The sequence below is a fragment of the Bos indicus x Bos taurus genome, chromosome 24 (assembly GCF_003369695.1).
Source record: "Bos indicus x Bos taurus breed Angus x Brahman F1 hybrid chromosome 24, Bos_hybrid_MaternalHap_v2.0, whole genome shotgun sequence".
NCBI lineage: Eukaryota > Metazoa > Chordata > Mammalia > Artiodactyla > Bovidae > Bos > Bos indicus x Bos taurus.
In genome coordinates, this window is record NC_040099.1 from 54,393,393 (window position 1) to 54,408,330 (window position 14,938).

Below are 14,938 nucleotides of genomic sequence, written 5' to 3' on the forward strand. Positions count from 1 at the left end.
ACCAAGGATGTTTTCCAACTCAGCCAGCAAAATCGTGATTATCTCACAATCTCTCAGCCAGCCATGTTTTCACACGTGTGACTCACTGGCACATCTTGTTGTATCTTTTCTGGTTCCTTCCTTGCAAAAATATTTGTCATCTCTTCCATGCTAGCATACCATATTTTGAAACAAGTGCAGCGACTGGCCAGAATGTGGAAAAAGCTGTGGAAACCCTTCTGGACTTAATAATGAAACGAATGGAACAGTGTGTAGAGAAGACCCACATCCCCGACACAGTCAATGGGAGCAGCTCTGGAAAGCTGGATGGGGAGAAGTCAGCAGAGAAGAAATGTGCCTGTTAGACTTTACCCCAGCCTCTGACCATCCAGAACCCAAGCAAACGTCACTTCCAAAAAGAGCGATAAACCCCACCATTGTTGTTGAGTAAACCGTGTATAACGGCATGTCTTTCTTTTCCTGCCAGAAATTTTTAAAAACCTGAATAGTCAACAGAGTTCAGAAGAGTTGACCAGTAATCCCTGAAGCCCCTCCAAACAAGATCAAAGATTTCCCAGTGTCATCGTACCATCATGGGTACTCAATTTGTTTTTTCATAAAGAAGATGAACATAGAAAAGAGTGTAGAAGAAGAGATATCAGTGGGTTTTCCATCAGAACCAAAATTACCTTGTCACACTGGGGACAGGAATAGGTTTCTGAAGGGAGAACACAGAAGGATGACTTTTTTTTAAAGGTTGGATTTACTTGTTATATAGAATCTGATTTGGACTTTTAGGTTTGCATTGAGGGGGACATATTAGCTAAAAGTGCATACACAATAAAGAATTCTAAGTGGTTCATTTAGAGTGACATTACTATGTATATCCTGTAAGCTGTGCTAGAATGACAACATTGCTGATAAGGTTACGAGAGGATGAATGTCAGACATCTGAGAATATGTAGGAGACTGTGTAATCATGCCATTTGTATATTCTTAATAAATGGCAGATAGACAAGAATAGGACTGTGAATGACAGAGGACAAGAAAAAGGCCCAGAGAGAGAGAGATGAAGGTATGGGAAAATGGCATTTGGACAACTGAAATTAAATGTGTTTCTTACAGATGTCTCAGAGAGTTACGTGGCCAAATTTCAGTCAAGCCAATTGGAAGCTGACATTATCGGTTGGCATTAAGAGAGTGCCCAGAGGTTTCCATTTCCAGCACAGTTTTAGAAATTGGTCTAGTGTTCAGCTTCTGGTGTAGTGTTCAGCTTCACATTTCACATTTCTTAGCAAATCATGATAAATAGTCACAAGGAGAAATTAAAGATTGCTGTTTATTAAATATCTCTTTATGAACTCAAGAAAAACTATTTAGCCTTAATTTTTTAGATAAAATATGCTGGTGATATGAAATAAAAAGTGACTATTAATTCTAAGTTTCTAATTTATGAAGTACTAGAAACTGTATCACATCGCTCCCCTCCAGCCTACACCCACCCCTGGCTTTGATTCAACTGTAAAAACACAGCTGTGTCACTTTGTAGATCAACAACTTCAGAATAATGATGGATCAATTTTATGGTCACTGAATTTTCATGTCATTCATCACAAAAAATTTGATGATACCTCATGCCATATTGCAGTGTATTTAGCATCTGTTTTTATTTTGCCTGAGGCAAAATACCTATGGGTGAACTATATTTGGGAGTTGGCAGAGATGAATCTCTGTATCCTGTCTCACCAAAATTTGGTTAATGGCTTTATTTTTCCCATAATGCTGTCTTTTCTTTCTAAACATGATCACAAAAGCATTTTCCATTGGCCTATTCTTATGACTGTGTCGAATATTACATTGGTGTTTTATTTTAGCTTCTGATAAACATAAGCCATTCCTTTTAAATTTAAATGTTTCAGTCAAGCTTATCAATGACAAAGTCATCATATTCTGTTTTCTCTGTTTATTATGAGTATATGATTTTTCTAAAGGGTAGTTCCTCTTTGTAGAAAATTTTGCCAATTAAACTGCACTTATCTAGACTCTGTATATTTTTTGTTAAGTTACAAATGTAGGAAGCTCCAAATCCCAGTCCCCCACCTTTAACCTCCTCTATCAACCTCCATCTGGTACAAATGAGATTTTGGAACACAGATCCAAGGGAGTATCCAGCTGTAAGACCTAGACATGTGCCATGAATCAGGTAATTTGGAAGCTTTTAAGTCAGTCCCTTAACAGATTAACACAATCTCAGTGTTGACTGCCCAGGTCCTGGGATTCCTGCATGATGCCAGCTTCTAAAATTGGTCGTGGGGGGGTACTCCCTCCCGTGATGCGTTTCTCTCTGATGCTCTTCATGACCTCAGTGCCTGTGCCAAAAGGATATTAGGTATTAGCTGACATCAGAGATGTTTCCTCTGGAAGGAATATGAGCAAAACCAACATAAGCATTGATGTGGCAAATTTTGGTGAATTCTTGTGGTCATTAAATCGATTTCTCCTTTGGATTCAAATTGTGATGTCCCCTGCATTTCCATAATAGGAAATAATTAGACTTTCTAAAATCCAAGAAGCATTCTATTTTGGATATTTATTTTTTCTATTTATTTTCCAGTTATATGATTGATTTGCTTATGCCAAGATTCTGTCCCTGTCAGTTATTTAACAAGCTTTTTATTTAGGAACTATTTTAAGATTATTATTTGATAGCCATAGCACGAAGCAGAGGGTGATGATGCCTATAATTATAGAACTATTCCTATAAAAATAACAATTATTGGGTAATAATACCAAGAGGAACAAAATTAAAAACAGTCAAGAAAATTATTTTAAAATAGTATTCTACTTATAAATACTTGATCTAAAATATTTTATTCTCTGTTGAGTTTGACTTAAGACCCCAAGTCTATGTAACCATTACTCTTTCATTATTTCAGAATTATTTATTCCATATAATTCATTTTATAATTTTAAATGGATCTGGAGCCATGAAGTATAAGACTGCTTTTGAAGAACTGCATTAACACCCAACAACATGTGTTACTTATTGTCTCCCAAATGCTTTAGTAAGCCATATTTTATTTTGGAGAATTATTTACAATGTACGTGCAGTTCTTTCTGATACAGAAACCATTTCTGAAGTGTTTACACTGGTTTGATGTTTACATTGTCCTAATCAGTGCCTCAGATACCTCCACGACCAAATTTGGCTATAGCCACATAGCTCGTTTCCTGTAATACCATGGTGTAGGAAGGGCTCACAGAGACATGAGTGCAGCTAAAGTTATTCAGCTAAAGTTATTTTGATGTCTTCAGCAAAGGGTATAAGGATATTATTTGAATCTAAAGATTATTACCACCATCTCTTGGTCACTTTTTGGGAAATGGACATTTCTTGAGACTCTAACTGTGATTAGGTACAAGATTACCTTTTAATAAAAAAAAAATAATCCTTTGGAAAATGTATCAGAGGGCAGTTGAGAGAACATGTCTGTCTTATTGTGATGAGGATAAAAAGTCACAGATTCGTAGAAAAAATGCTGAATACTGGAATTTAACTTGTGGGTCTTGACATAAGACTTTTAAAACTCTGGCCAGTGACCAGTCTAGCCAAGTTTCTATCATTTCCATATTATCAGCTATCATGCTACAAATAATTCAAAACCAGCATTTTACTAAAGTAAATATTTCCCCTGTTGTTTTTAACCAGATAGGACATTCTGTGTATCAGTGAGTGCTTTTGTTATGTTTGTAGTACAAGTTATTCTCTGCCAACCCATTCAGATAAGAATTGGGCAAGGGTTTTTACCGGCCCTTTCTTGTCTCCCTTATAAGAGAGAGAAGCTTTGACCATAAATAAGGACTGACTACATTAAAAAACATTTTAATAACCGCTGAAGTATTCTTTAAAGTGTAAATTTTGTGCACTGGGAATCAACAAATTTGATGAAGCTCATACAGTTCTCACCAATGGAGTGGGTGCATTGGGTAGGAGAAACAATATGTGTGGAGAGATATAACTAGGTGTGGTATATAACCTGGAACTACAACTATGAGGGAGAATCCTCACCCATAAAGAATTTTAGAGTTTAAAACTCAAATTGTAAAGAGATCATATCGAAGTTTCTAGTTTCCTAACGTACTTAATAATTTTTTAAAAGGAAGATCTGTGAGCTATGTTAGCCAAAGCAATAGAAAAGTTGTCCTTCACCTTCTACTCCCAAGCTTTAAAGCATTAAAAGATATCTAATGTTTGTGAATATTTTAGGGAAAGCTTTATCATTTTTAAAGATACCAAGATGCTATCTATATTTAAAACTATTGTCTAGGAATTCGCCAAAAGCTATATTTTCTTCTTGATCTTTGACCAAAATGGTATAAGCTTATTTCTGGGAAGAGTGCTGAGCTCTTAAACATGGAAAGTAGATAATATGCTCTGAGTTGAGTGTTGTCTCAATGTTGTATAAATCTACAGAGACACTTGCCTCATAAAGTAGAACTGTTAGATGAATAGGAATTTTATGAACTTATTGCCTTGGAGTTCTTGGGTAAAGACCCAACCAGGATGACACTGTTGAGTGAGAACCATAAAGAAAGATTAGAGATTCAAGTTGTCTAAATAGAGTTTATAACTATGGGAGAATATGGAGAAGACCATACTTAAAAGGTTGATTTTTATGTAGGGAAAAAAAAATAGAGAAAGGGTTATATATTTGGGGCTTCCCTTTTAGCTCAGTCGGTAAAGAATCTGCCTGCAAGGCAGGAGACCTGGGTTGGGAAGATCCCCTGGAGAAGGAAATGGCAACCCACTCCAGTATTCTTGCCTGGAGAATCCCATGGAGAGAGGAGCCTGACTGGCTACAGTCTATGGGGTTGCCAAGAGTCAGACATGACTTAGTGACTTAAACCAGCACCATGGCAAATATTTACCTATTATTTTTATCTTCCAAGTAGAAGTTTAGTCCCTTAGAACTAAGCTAATAAAAATATTTAAATACCAAATATTTCATGATTGGCATCAAAATTTGAGATGCTTAGACCCATTTTATTTATCCTATCTGAATCTAATTTCCTCATAAATTGCACTTTAATTTTTTAAGAAGTAGCATCACAAAGGCCTTTCTGCAGAGCTCTTTTTCCGTATTTAGTGAGAATAACAGGCAAACAAACAAAAAGATGAGTACCAAAATAACATGGTTATTTAAAAACTTGTCATCTTTCAAAGAAAAAAAAATGAAGAAATCATCTTTGAATTATTTAAATTTGTTCCCCAGTTCCTTTTCTTTCCAACAGGTCTTGGAAGTCATGACTATTATCCCTCAGCAGACTTAGTCATTGGCAAATTCTGTTGGAGCTGCATGCCTGTTCTTATCCTAATGGATCCCTTATTTAACCAATGGCTATTATTGACATATCAAAATATTATTCATCCCTAGCAAAGCAATAACACATGCTTATCCTTACTCTTCTCTTCTGTAGGTTATTTTTTCAAGCACTCTTTGAAAGGAAGACTAGTATTATAGAAAGGAAAGTGTCCAGATAGAGGAATTTGGGAGCTGTGGGTATGTCATTAAATATGGCTTCTCCTCGTATGAGGCTTATAAATCCTGTGTAACTCACAGGGTTCATATCAGGCTCCAAAGAGAACATATGTAGAAACTGGTTTATAAATTAAATTCCATTTCACAAACTGACACTATTATCCCAAGCTAAGAATAATAAAAATATCACAGTCATACTTTCACAACCATATGTTCACAAGTGTTATAGAAGGCACAAAACACTAATTCTAGTAGAGATACTGGGAACTTGAAATGGATAGTCAGCTCTGGTCATTGTCTTTGATTGAAAATGTTTAATATATCTCAAGTTATTGAAAAAACAAATATGAGTTCTATTTCATTCTGTAGGTCATTTTGTATTTCTTTCAAGGAATCCAATTACATTCTACATAGTATATTAAAATTTGGTCAAAATCCTCCTTGTATAAACACGGCTTTGTGTCCACAACCTTGTAAAAGATACTGACTGTATCTGAAATTATTTGAGGAAAGTAAGTTATCCTGCTTAATGTGTTAAAAGTAGACAACATTTTGGCCTAACACTGAAGTGCTTCACTGTATCTCAACAGTCTACATTTAAGTGATATTATCCTCATTTTTAGGCTAAGCACGTTCGATTGTTTTGTCTGTCATCTACTCAGATCTCTGTTTTGTCTAGTGCTATGAATGTAAATTAAAACCTTAAACATGGAGTTTTTATTCTCTGTGCCCCTGAATAGACTGTGGTGCCTGACAGACTGTCAGGGCATCATTTTGTTGTACCAAAGTTCTCGTAGCTTCAGAAATCAGAGCATCCAATGATTTTGTGGTGTGTGGGTTTAAATATTACAGTCGAGAACTGTATTCAGTGATTGTTTCCGCACACTTTTCAAATAAAAATGCATTTTTATCATTATTTTGTGTACTCAAGGCAATCTTATTTCTGTGCTGTGGTCAAATGTATGGAGGATGGGGAACATTTAGTGAATACCAGTATGGAAACCATTTCACGTTAAATGTGATGTCCATTAGGAACTAGGAAAGAAATGATTTAGATTTCGCCAAGTGATTTTTATCCATCTCTCTAAACTTTCTAAAGTGTGAAAGTGTTAGTCACTCAGTCGTGTCCAACTCTGCAACCCCATGAACTGTAGCTGTCCAGGCAGCAGGCTCCTCTGTCCAGGGAATTCTCCAGGCAAGAATACTAGAGTGGGTTGCCATTCCCTTCTCCAGGGGATCTTCCTGACACAGGGATCGAATCCAGGGCTCCCACATTGCAGGCAGATTCTTTACCATTTGAGCCACCAGGGAAGGCCACATATTATCTGTTTAAAGACTGAGATTTTCAAGAGAACTTTTCTAATAATTGTGAAGGATGCACTTATAAAATTGGCAGTTAACATGTTGAAGTTATGTCAAGGTTTGTCAATACTTCAACGTATTATAACCTATTTCTTTCCCATAAGAAAATGCTGAAGATGGTCATACCTCCTTTAGTCACAGACGGGGAACAGGACTGATGTTCAAGGCCAGTTCAAGACCACAACCATGCATCTTACTTTTTAACGTTCATTTGCAAAGTTGTTCCCAGAGTTGTTCTTCCTCCATATGTTACATAGATAAGCTTTGCCAAGATAATGATGAGTTTTTACTTGAAGATAAACAACTCTCCCACAGTAAGCAAATAAATCCTTGGCACCATTCTCTCAACTTTACTCCCTGGTAGCAGTAATGCCTGGAGAAGGAAATGGCAACCCCACTCCAGTACTCTTGCCTGGAAAATCCCATGGATGGAGGAGCCTGGTGGGCTGCAGTCCATGGGGTCGCTAAGAGTCAGACACGAATGAGCGACTTCACTTTCACTTTTCACTCTCATGCATTGGAGAAGGAAATGGCAACCCACTCCAGTGTTCTTGCCTGGAGAATCCCAGGGACGGGGGAGCCTGGTGGGCTGCCATCTATGGGGTTGTACAGAGTTGGATACGACTGAAGCAACTTAGCAGCAGCAGCAGTAGCAGTAATGCCTGGAGAAGGAAATGGCAACCCACTGTAGTATGCCTGCCTGGAGAATCCCATGGACAGAGGAGCCTGGAAGGCTACAGTTCATGGGGTCACAAAGAGTCGAACACAACTGAGTGACTCACCACAGCAGTAATGCCACGTCACACAGGCAGAATCTTTTTTTCCTGGGTTCATCTTAAATAATCAAGGTAAGTCATTAGAGATTTGCTTTTCCTAATGGGTTTATAGAGTGTAAAAATAGTCATAGCGTCCCCTATACTGAAGAAAAAGTAAGACCACCGAGAAATTCAACTGCAGTGGTAGGACTTCTCTTTTTAAAACTGTATATAAGGTATTTGTATGATCACAGTTTATGATACCAAGGAAAATTTTGTTTCCAATATGGATGGTTAGCTGTGGTGAAAGAATAGCTATAATAAGAGTGTGAGCATTACTCTTCTGTTAGAAACTCATGTAGGGGGCTTGTATTATGATATAGGAAGCCAACACACTAATTATAATTTGACTAAGGCTTTATTGTAAGTACTAGAAAGATTTCTGAAATCATCATTGCTTTGGACCATTTTTGGAGGTTTCTGAGAAAAAGTTTTGTTTTTTTGTTTTTTAACCAAAAGTTTCAAAAAAAGCAGCAGACTTCAATCTCTTTAATTTCCTAGAGACATTTACATCATGAGCTCATTCACTCTTGTGAAAAAGTGAACCCAAAGGAGCGATTTGGCATCGTGTTAGTTAAGACACTGGATTATGAACCCGTATTACCCAGCTTCATGGGCCCCCTTCTTATCCCTTGAATTCCGAGAGCGGTTCTGCCTGAGTTCTCTAGGCCGACAGGGTAGGTCAAAACAAGACCCAACTGAGCCTTTTAAGGGCAGTTTTCTCGTCACTGACCTTTCCACAGAACTTGGGCTTGCTTCATAGTCAGGGAAATGTAGGCAAAGGAGGGAATTGAGACACAGATTCCTGAAAATCATTAGCTTACCACTGCTAGGAAGTCAAAACCGAACTTGAAGGCTAACTTACTGAACAAATAAAGGGATGACTTATACAACATAAATGTGAAGGAATACATTGCATGAAAAGCGATTTAGATAATATTGGGGCTTATTCTTCACCTGCCCATCCAGCTGACATCCTGGCTATTTCAGAATACACCTGGCCTGTGGGACTCATGCACCTGTGCCCCCCTCTGTCTGGACCCCTCTTCCACCCAAGAATATCTCCTTCCACTCACTTCCCTAGCTTTCCTCCTATCTTTGCTTAAATATTACCATCAAAGACAGAGGTCTTATTTAAAATCAGCACCCTATGTAACTGACATCTATTCACAGTAATAGTTTCAAAGATCAGTCAATTAAAATTGGAACTACAGCTCTTCATCCCTGGTTACTCCCTATGCCTATCTTCTGCTTCACTTTTCTTCACAGTCCATGGGACGTTCCTGAGTGTATTATCTGTTCCTCATCATTAGAAGATATTTCCATGAAGACTGAGATTTTCCCCTTTTCTTTCTTCCCTACCACATGCACCCTCTCCCCTCTCCCCACTGCTGTTGCCTTGGCATCCAGAAGGGGCCTAGCAAATAGGGAGCCTCAATAAATATTTAGTGAAATAAGAAATGAGTGAATCTTAAAGACATGGTGTTCTACTGAAATAGAGCCACAGATGCAGATCACAAACATGGTCACAAGGGATAAGGGAGGGAGGGATAAAATGGGAGACTGGGATTTAAACAGACCCTGCGATATATAAAATAAAACTAGCAGAAACCTACTGTATGGCACAGGGAGCTCCTTTCAATGTTCTGTAATGGCTATAAGGGAAGATACTCTAAAAAGAGAAGATATATGTATACGTATAACTGATTCACTTTGCCGTACACCTGAAATTAACACAACACTATAAATTAACTATATTCCAGCAAAAAATGTAAAAAAGAATACACTGGCTAGAACAAAATTTAAGATACAAACACTACTACTTCCCAATGTTCCTCTGTACTCCTTCACACTCTTTCCCTCTATGCCTATCCTCAAATACTGCTTTACACCCTGTCCCCAGAAAATCATATGGTATTGAATACGTCCTCTTTTCTCTGGATTTTTTTTTCAGGTATCATAATTTTACATTTATCCATAGTTGCCGTATTTGTGGTTTATTTTTATCGTTGAGTTATACTCCAATATGAAGGAAGGCAGAAAGGAAGGAAAGGAATGATAATGATTTTATGTGTTTAAAGAGTTTTTACTTACTGAAAGATTGGGTCCCTACTTTGATATTGATAAAGATCCTCGAATTATTTTCAGATCAAGTCAAGTAAGAATTTTCAAAGTGAAATAATATGAATCTGATAAGTGTCTGTATGTTCTTAATTTTATAATGCTACCATTTTCTCAAATTTAGAATAAAAATTTAATAGATTAGTTTTGCTATTAATTTGGATTCAGATAAAATTAGGAGAAAAATTCAAGGTGCTATCTAAATATCTGCTCACTGACAAAAATTATGGATTATATTATCATGAACAGTCAGGTAATAACTGCTTAATTTACGCATAATAATTTTAATGTAACAAGAAACAAAACCCACAAAATGACATCAGCTTTCTTTATTTTAAGGCATATAATAAGCAATTATTCAAATGGTATACGGAGAAGGCAATGGCACCCCACTCCAGTACTCTTGCCCGGAAAATCCCATGGATGGAGGGGCCTGGTGGGCTGCAGTCCATGGGGTCGCTAGGAGTCGGACACGACTGAGCGACTTCCCTTTCACTTTTCACTTTCATGCGCTGGAGAAGGAAATGGCAACCCACTCCAGTGTTCTTGCCTGGAGAATCCCAGGGACAGGGGAGCCTGGTGGGCTGCCGTCTATTGGGTCTCACAGAGTCGGACACCACTGAAGCGACTTAGCAGCAGCATACCAATTTTTTAAGCACTTCTTAATGATAATTTATAACAATATATGTAATCAAAGTGAAATGAAACTTCATTTCTCATCTTCATGTATTTATTTCAAAGCCTACCTCAGACCTTCTTATCCAATATATTGATTAGTATAATTATAAGTACAAATATTTTGACTACCATTTAGTTAATAGTTTGGTTTTTTGTTTTTGTATTTTCTGTGTGGCACTATTTTTAGACTCTTAAGTTTCATTCTCCATTGTAATGATTTGTTTTGTCACTCAGCAATGTTTATTTAAAGAAACAATTCAAATGATAAAGCTGAAATGATGAGGATATAGGAAATAATCCACACATGACAAATAAATAATCTACTTATGTTAGTAAAAAAAATACTTTTGTACTTGAAGAGCAGATCTTTTTAGGCTTCTGAAGCTGTTTATTCTTATTCTCAAGAGATCCAAATACCATTCCAAAGTGGAGATGAAGATCATGTAAGCAGATCCTACCTTTATTTTATTGAACTGTACTTCCATGTTCAAAAATGCGTATAGTGGAAGTCAAATAAAACCCAACAATGTCTTTCCATTTTTGAGTTGAGAATACATTATTTTCATGTAAATCATCAAGGTTGTTAGGTCAGTTAAGTGGATCCATTTTAAAAACTCACATTAATTACAACCCAGATTTATTGCAACCCAGCATAATGGTTGGGGTATAAGAGGAACCTAAGTGATCTCCAAGTGAAAAGTGAAATTTCCTACCACTCTGCAGATGCTTAAAGCAGATTTCATGATCCCAATATCCCTACACATGTGCCAGGAAATGTATGACCAAAAATCCTCAATGTGGCATAAAGGCATGAATAATAAAGTTAAAATAGGCAGTTTTAGCAGAGAAGTTTTTCAGAACTAAGTACTTGCAAGGTAGACCAACCGGTAAAAGACCAATTCTCAGCAAAATATTTCCTCGATGTACTGTTTCTCAGTGTCATCCACAGGGTGGCGAAGAAAGCCAACAGAAGAGGTGTGTTGGTTTAAATAGCAAGAAGAGAGACATTTCTATGGTGGCAAGTATCAGAACATCAAGTGAGCACGCAGATGTATCAGAAGCCAAATCAAAAGGTTCAAATGTTTACTCCATTGTCAGCCATTAGAAAAATTATTTGCTCACTCACAGTATCCTCCTCTGAATCATGGGGATAATAATATGACCTATTTCAGAGGCTTGTTGGGAGGATTAAAGCAATTAATACAGGTGAAGTACTTAGAATTGTTTCTGGCATAGGGTGACTGGGCTTCCGTGGTGGCTCAGATGGTAAAGAATCTGCTTGCAATGCAGGAGACCCAGGTTTGATCCCGAGTTGGGAAGATCCCCTGGAGGAGGTCTTGGCAACTCATTCCGGTATTCTTGCCTGGAGAATCCCATGGACAGAGGAGCCTGACGGGCTACAGTCCACGGGGTCGCAAAGAGTCGGACACAACTGAAGCGACTAACACAGAGGGTGACTGTGTCCTAAATGTTATTAGATAACTACACCTTAAAAGCTAGAAAGCAATCAAAACAAGAAGTTATGAAACTCACACATAGAGTTAGGCAGCACTGCAAGGATTACAGTACTTTGCTGAACTTACAAAGACAATAGATGTTTCACATTCCACTTTGAAAGGCATGAAGCATTTCCTGAGAAAATGCTCAGAGTTATACACCAAAGAGAGGGATCAAAAAGCCTACAGGTGATTCACCTTTGGGGATAATGAAGTTCTCCCATTATGCCTTTAGCTCAAGTGTTTTCTGCTTTCCTGAGTGTCAGTGTGTTTGCATTAAGTTAGACTTTTGTTTTACTTATATAACCACATATTCCACCTGTAATGAATGCATGTATTGAAACACACTTTCACAAAAGCAGTAGACACATCATTCCAAGTTCATGAACTCAGATTCTTCCTCACTGCAGACAGCAACCACTGTTCCTTTCAATCCATAGTATTAATAAAACCTTTTTATGGAGGTATGAACTCAGAGCATTATATTCTATTCATCCCCCTAAACATTTTACTTAGATAATATTAACGAAGATCGAAAAGAAAATTAGTCACAACGGCAGAATTACAAAGTGCATTTCTTTGTGCTGATATGTGAGTTGCCTCTAGTAACCAAAGATCAATCCCAAGTGAAGAACAATAACCTCCTAAACTGTGGTGAAGCAGCCAGGATTCTCAGCTTTGGAGGGTTGCATGGGTGGGGGAATTAGTTAAAAAAACGTATTCCTTCTTCTACCCTTAATCCAGTAGAAAATAACTCTCCCAACTAACCATGGGTTAGGAGATGAATTTACATCATGGTAAGACATTACTTATTATCCAAAAGTCAACTTTAAAGTATATCATTTATTCACACACACACACACACACACACACCCAGAGACATTGCAGCTTTGATTCCAGAGCACCAAAACAATAAGAACATCACAATAAAGTGAGTCACATGAAATTTCTGCTTTCCCAGTGCATGTAAAAGTTATATATTACATTATACCATAGCCTGTTAAGTGTGCAATAGTATTATGTCTAAAAAATGTATACATACCTTAACTTAAAAACACTTTATTGTCAAAAAATGCTAACCATCATCTGACAATGCAGAGTTGCCATGAGCCTTCAAATTGTCAGAAAAAAAAAAAATACAGAATGTCTGTGAAGCACAATGAAAGGAAGTATGCCTGTACACTCTTCCCTACATTTACACAGTCAGCCCTCTGTACCTGCAGGACCCTCACCAAGGACTGACTGAGTCCACAGGTGTGGAAACTGCTTGACCAGCCACATCCACATGGGTTTTGGTACCCGTTGGGGCTCCTGGAACCAAGCCCCATGGATACCAAGGGATGATGACTCTACATAGAAACCACTATCAAAGGGTCATAACCAGTCCCTTAGGCAAATATTTGCAAACAATAAAAATAAAGAAGATTCAGTTTTTTTTTAGTGTAAACAAAATTCATCTTCCATCATGGGAAGGTATCCAGTTTCTTCATCCATTTAATAAGTTTTGAAGAAAGAGTTCTTTTCCTTGAATATGTATTTCCTTTGTTTGATTTTATGAAACATCTTCCTGCAAAGCTATTGATGTATACACTGAATACAATACAACAAATTCCATTCAATACTGGCATTGAACCATTTTAATATGTGTTTAGACCATTTCAAGGAACAAATAAGACCCAAGTAGTAGTCTTTCTCATTCAGATCTCCAGCCAGCCAGTTCATTTCCGTAGTCTAACCAACATCAAATATGGGGTTGTGTCTTCAGTCTTCAGTTCACTGTAGAAAAGACCACACGATTATCAAAATCGGGCACATAAACCGTGATTGATACAGTTGGAGTGCCACCGCCATCACCATCACCGCTGCTGCTGTGCTGCCAAGCCTTTATTAATTGCTTCAACCTAAGAAATGATGGTTAATCGATTGATTCCAGTTCCCCACGAGACACAGCAGAAAGCATGTTATGGAAGCCTTGTTGTTGTTTCGTTGCTAAGTTGTATCTGACTCTTTGTGACTCCACAGACTGCAGCCCCCCAGGCTCCTCTGTCCATGGGATTTCCCAGGCAAGAATACTGGAGTGGGTTGCCATGCCCTCCTCCAGGGAATCTCCCCAACCCAGGGACCAACCCACATCTCTTGCATTGCAGGTGGATTTTTTACCACTGATCCACTAGGGAAGCCCTACGGAAGCATTACCTTATGTAAAGGCATCCAGCTGTAAGAGAACAGGATGAGGAAGAGGGAGAGTGTATTTGCCCTTCTACTCAGTGAAGACATGCACCAGAGTGACATGAGATGGAACACATGAATCAACTGTTCCCTCACAATGTTTTAGTTCTATGGGTTTATCATAGCCTAAACTTCTCTCCTCAGTGTGTGAATCTAGTTTAATATATATATACAAATATATATACATATTTATATGCATGCACATTGATATCTGTGTGCACACATATACATATATATATATACATACATACGTATTTTATTGTTGCTCTTTTGCTATTTTCAAACAATGATCTTTAATATCCAGAAGACCATTTCTCTGGTGTTCAATTCAAGAAACATCTATATGTTTTAATGCTCGAAAAAAAAATCCTTGTTTCTTGTACTTATTGAAAAATAGCGCAGAACTCTATTTCATAAGTGATTTAAGAGATTTGCCAAGATAAATTTTAAATGTGTGTGATTCTTTTTTTCCTTGCAAGAATGGCCACTTTTATATTTCAGTTCCTCTCTGAAGTTATAATTCCATTTTATTTTGGTGACTCTAGATTTACCAAACCATACTACCACTTATGTTCTCAAACAACCAATTGGTCAGATTTCATTTTGCAAATATGAGAGCTACCATTGGATAAGGAAATGGCAACCCACTCCAGTGTTCTTGCCTTGAGAATCCCAGGGACGGGGGAGCCTGGTGGGCTGCTGTTTATGGGGTCGCACA

The 14,938-nt window shown here is 37.6% G+C and overlaps 2 protein-coding genes across 8 annotated transcripts in view; one reads left to right on the forward strand and one right to left on the reverse strand.

Moving 5' to 3' along the window:
• Positions 1-6,435, forward strand: part of RAB27B (RAB27B, member RAS oncogene family) — a 176,574-nt gene extending 170,139 nt beyond the window's left edge. For all 5 annotated transcript variants that reach the window (XM_027525677.1, XM_027525678.1, XM_027525675.1 and 2 more), the window contains one exon: positions 155-6,435. In XM_027525677.1, coding sequence (XP_027381478.1) covers positions 155-344 — 190 coding nt within the window. In that variant the 3' untranslated portion in view covers positions 345-6,435. The remainder of the gene's footprint in view (positions 1-154) is intronic.
• Positions 6,436-13,034: 6,599 nt separating this feature from the next.
• Positions 13,035-14,938, reverse strand: part of CCDC68 (coiled-coil domain containing 68) — a 58,709-nt gene continuing 56,805 nt past the window's right edge. For all 3 annotated transcript variants that reach the window (XM_027525953.1, XM_027525952.1, XM_027525954.1), the window contains one exon: positions 13,035-13,767. In XM_027525953.1, the coding sequence (XP_027381754.1) occupies positions 13,710-13,767 (58 nt within the window). In that variant the 3' untranslated portion in view covers positions 13,035-13,709. The remainder of the gene's footprint in view (positions 13,768-14,938) is intronic.